This window comes from Montipora capricornis, chromosome 6, assembly GCF_036669925.1.
Source record: "Montipora capricornis isolate CH-2021 chromosome 6, ASM3666992v2, whole genome shotgun sequence".
Classification (NCBI taxonomy): Eukaryota; Metazoa; Cnidaria; class Anthozoa; order Scleractinia; family Acroporidae; genus Montipora; species Montipora capricornis.
In genome coordinates this window covers 54,474,669-54,479,668 of record NC_090888.1, presented here as the reverse complement: position 1 = coordinate 54,479,668, position 5,000 = coordinate 54,474,669, and the positions used below count along the sequence as shown (strand labels likewise).

The window sequence follows — 5,000 nt, the reverse complement described above, 5'->3', positions numbered from 1 at the left end:
AGCTTAAGAACTTTGACATGCCTGAGTGGGTTCGTCTCTGGATTAAAGATTTCCTCGGCACCAAAGAGTCAAGCTCTCTCAAGACTGCTTCCCAGAGTGGGGTAGAGTCCCTGCCGGCGTACCACAAGGGACTAAGCTTGGTCCCTGGCTCTTTGTGGTGATGTTTAACGACCTCCAAGTCGAAGGCGTTGATCTATGGAAATATGTGAAACAACCCACAAGAGTGATTGTAGCCAGATCCAAACAGCTGTAGATAATTTAGTTCGGGCAGTTGCAGATTTGTTTTGCTAGATCTAAGCGTTCATTTCCACCTGTCGTCAGCAATAATAAGAACATCGAAGTTGTTAAGAGTGCCAAACTTTTGGGTCTCTTCATCTCTGACCATTTGAAATAAAACGCGCATGTTGCTGAGATAGTTAATAAGGTAGCTTCCAGACTGTACTTGCTGAGGCAGTTAAAACGAGCGGGACTCAACCCTCATGAACTTGTATGTTTCTACACCACATGCATTCGGCCGGTCGCCAAATACGCCTGCGAGACTTTCATAATAGCCTTCCCATATACCTATCAGATGAACTGGAAAGGCTTCTGATCTATCCCACCTTGAGCTATTCCGAAGCGCGCGTCGCCCTGGGGCTGCCGCTACTAAGCGCGCGAAGAGAGGAACTCACCACACACCTCTTCAATAAGATCCTTCAAGACCCCAACCACAAGCTCCATCACTTACTGCCGCCAAAGAATGAATGCCAAGTAACTCTCTGAAAAAAGAGGACTTTCAATGTCCCTCTTTGTAAGACAAATCGCTTTAAGCGGAGCTTTTTAATGGCAAATTCTTCCCGTTCTTAGCTTTTAGTTCTCGGTGTGCAACTTTGCTTTTAATATACTTTTAGATTTAAATTTTAAATATATTTTAGAAACTTTGTTCACTTGTAAATAGCCGTAATTCAGCCCTTGGCTGCAATGGTTTTATTTGATAAAGCTATCTATCTAAAACAGGCTTACAAATCTGTAGCTTGCTTAGCTCACATTTTTGAGCGTTAAAGTAGAATTTTAAATGTGCTGAAAGATGTGTCTGTGAGTTCTTGTCGGATGTTAAATGTTCACGAACACGTGTAGCAAAATGTCAGTTGTCTTGCCGACAAAACAGGCGCTACAGCCTGCGCAAGAAAATTTGTAGACATCCGGCGGGATCGTGATAAATTAGAAGTGGCATCTTTGGCACTAAATACGTTCTTGATCTTTTATGGGGCAAACACTAACTTGATGAATAAGTTCTTACAATAGCGTTGGGTTAAGCGCTTGATTCTGTGTTGAGCAGAAGTCGAGATGGGACCAACAAAAGGTAATTTGTAAGAGTGCGTGCGAATTTCGTTAGAGGTGGTTGCCACGGGAAGCGCGCAAAGTGGGGGCAAAAAAAATTGCTAAGGTATTGTTTGACAGTTCTGTTCACAAGACTGGATGAAAACTGATTCTTTCCCAGAATGTTGATAAGCTCCTTAATGTTGTTGTGGAAGCCGAGCCAGGTGTTATTGATATTAAAAGTCCTGTCCACGTTCCTGTCCAGGCGTTCGTATTAACCCCAATTTGTAGGGGAGAGGTGCAAAACTGAGAAAGTTGGTGAGAAGGCCTGTGTAAGTGCTCTTGCGAAAAAAAGATGTGACGAGAGATGCAGGATTGCTGTTGTCCAAGGGGGCATCTAGGAACGGTAGTTTGTGGTTGACTTCCGTCTCCATGGTGAATCTAGTGTTTATCATTTATATAATGGAAAAATTCCAAAGAATCCTTTTCGTTGTTGAATAGGCAGAAGGTGTCATCCACATATCTGCGAAATAAAGAAATAAATTGCAGGACCATCGTATTGTTGGAGCCAAGATTAGCAAGTACCGGTGCCAATTGGGAGCAGATGGCGACCCAATCTATCTTATGTTTATGACAGCAAGTCCTATAGTTTGAGGTCTCCCATCCAGATACTAACCCTGCCGAATAAGGTTAACTTCAGTGAACTTTTGTCTTGGAAAGCTGTCAGACCCTCAGAGAATACGTTTAAACTTATGGCAAAAAAAAAAAGGTGGACTTGAAAATGATTAACATGTCAGCTTCGTGATTCTCGATTCCTTTTTATTTTCTTCAATCCTGTTAGGTTTAGTATTTTACTAGTAACCACATGTCTTCTCAGGGGCCTATTTGCGCTGCCTAAGACATCTACCATGGCACTATAATGACATACGGTACCAAAACAATATCGTGTACTATTACAGCTGCATATTACGCAAAGACAACTTGCAAGTGAATCTAAAGGCAAACAAAACGCACAATAACTTCTTACTAACCAAGCGCCAGGGCCAAACATATAGAGAAGATATTACCATTAATATGCCAACCAGAGCCTCATTGGCTATCGAAACAAAGAGTCTTTTGTTTCTGTGGTTGGCAAATTTGAATAACAAAAGCAATGTTTGAAAAACGGATCTCTTCCTTATATGCTATTTAGATGTTTTGGTGTGTAGTATAACCGAGCTTTTTACGAGTTGTGCTGTATTTTAACGAGCCGGGCCGGGCGAGTCAAAATACAAACAACGACTAGAAATACTCAGCGATACTACAAACCAAAACATCTAATAAGCTATTCATTACCCAACTTTTTTCGCACTAAATGTTCATGACAGATTTGTGCGTGCGGGGCAACGTCAGCACCTAAACTAGTCAAACCGGTTCTCTACTGTACAATTACCAAGTGTACAATAACTAACTCTACAATATCGTGACTAGAATATTTGTACTCGTTTTGTGCGTTATCTATAAAATAACTAATACAGTTGGATACTAGTGAGGAATATTGGCCAGAGTTTGTGGAAGAACGGGCGAGATCCGTACAAAAACGACCGAGAGCCAATATTCACGGTCCCGGGCAAGTTAGGTTAGTAAGTTGTTTATTATATAGCATATGAATGAAGGGATAGTTTCTAAAGAAACTGTGATGCTGCGTCGGTGGGGAAGTAGTATACAAAAATTTAGATTTATCAACGGAGTTGATAACGTAAATTGGCCACCGAACAGAGATTTTAAAAGCTGACGTTTCGAGCCCCTCGTCAGAGCGAATCGAGGGATTATGGGTTACGTGTAGTTTTTATAGTAGAGAAGGAGCTACGCTATTGGTGGTAACATGGCAACGTGAAAAATAGTTAATTATTAGTTAAATGAAAAGCGTTCGTTAATACCGTGAGGATTAAGGGTGCCGATTTGAAAGATGAGTTTTTGTTCCAGATTCTTGCGGCTTTCCATCGTACCTAGATGTAGGGAAGGGCCGCAGATAGCCATGTGTTTTTTGGAGTGGTTAGGCAGATTAAAATGGCGAGCGACTGGCTTAGATGCATCTCTGTCATTCTTCTCAACATCGCGAAGGTGTTCGCGGAATCGGTCACCTAGTCGTCTACCTGTCTCACTGATGTATAATTTATTGCATAACGTACAGGTTATGCAATAAATGACATTTGCGGAGGTACATGTCAAACAATCGGTGATCTTAACCGATCGCTTAGGTCCCGATATCTTGCTAGCAAGATATACTACTTCCCCACCGACGCAGCATCACAGTTTCTTTAGAAACTACCCCTTCATTTATATGCTATATAATAAACAACTTACTAACCTAACTTGCCAAGGACCGTGAATATTGGCTCTCAGTCGTTTTTGTACGGACCTCGCCCGTTCTTCCACAAACTCGGGCCAATATTCCTCACTAGTATCCAGCTGTATTAGTTATTTTATAGATAACGCACAAAACGAATACAAATATTCTAGTCACGATATTGTAGAGTTAGTTATTGTACACTTGGTAATTGTATAGTAGAGAACCGGTTTGACTAGTTTAGGTGCTGACGTTGCCCCGCACGCACAAATCTGTCATGAACATTTAGTGCGAAAAAAGTTGGGTAATGAATAGCTTATTAGATGTTTTGGTTTGTAGTATCGCTGAGTATTTCTAATCGTTGTTTGTATTTTGACTCGCCCGGCCCGGCTCGTTAAAATACAGCACAACTCGTAAAAACCTCAGTTATACTACACACCAAAACATCTAAATAGCATATAAGGAAGATATCCGTTTTTCAAACATTGCTTTTGTTATTCAAATTTCCCAACCACAGAAACAAAAGACTCTTTGTTTCGATAGCCAATGAGGCTCTGGTTGGCATATTAATGGTAATATCTTCTCTATATGTTTGGCCCTCGCGCTTGGTTAGTAAGAAGTTATTGTGCGTTTTGTTTGCCTTTAGATTCAATTGCAAGTTGTCTTTGCGTAATATGCAGCTGTAATAGTACACGATATTGTTTTGGTACCGTATATCATTATAGTGCCATGGTAGATGTCTTAGGCAGCGCAAATAGGCCCCTGAGAAGACATGTGGTTACTAGTAAAATACTAAACCTATGAGGATTGAAGAAAATAAAAGGGAATCGAGAATCACGAAGCTGACATGTTAATCATTTTCAAGTCCACCTTCTTTTTTGCCATAAGTTTAAACGTAGTGTCTGAGGGTCTGACAGCTTTCCAAGACAAAAGTTCACTGAAGTTAACCCTATTCGGCAGGGTTAGTATCTGGATGGGAGACCTCAAACTATAGGACTTGCTGTCATAAACATAAGATAGATGGGGTCGCCATCTGCTCCCAATTGCCACCGGTACTTGCTAATCTTGGCTCCAACAATGCGATGGTCCTGCAATTTATTTCTACCGCAGATATGTGGATGACACCTTCTGCCTATTCAACAACGAAAAAGATTCTTTGGAATTTTTCCATTATATAAATGATAAACACTAGATTCACCATGGAGACGGAAGTCAACCACAAACTACCGTTCCTAGATGCCCCCTTGGACAACAGCAATCCTGCATCTCTCGTCACATCTTTTTTTCGCAAGAGCACTTACACAGGCCTTCTCACCAACTTTCTCAGTTTTGCACCTCTCCCCTACAAATTGGGGTTAATACGAACGCCTAG

At 41.2% G+C, this 5,000-nt stretch overlaps 1 protein-coding gene across 1 annotated transcript in view; it reads left to right on the top strand.

Moving 5' to 3' along the window:
* Positions 1 to 161, top strand: part of LOC138054159 (uncharacterized) — a 988-nt gene extending 827 nt beyond the window's left edge. Inside the window, exon 2 of the mRNA XM_068900654.1 lies at positions 1 to 161. This exon is cut by the window's left edge and continues 457 nt beyond it. Coding sequence (XP_068756755.1) covers positions 1 to 161 — 161 coding nt within the window.
* The last annotated feature ends 4,839 nt before the right edge of the window (positions 162 to 5,000 follow it).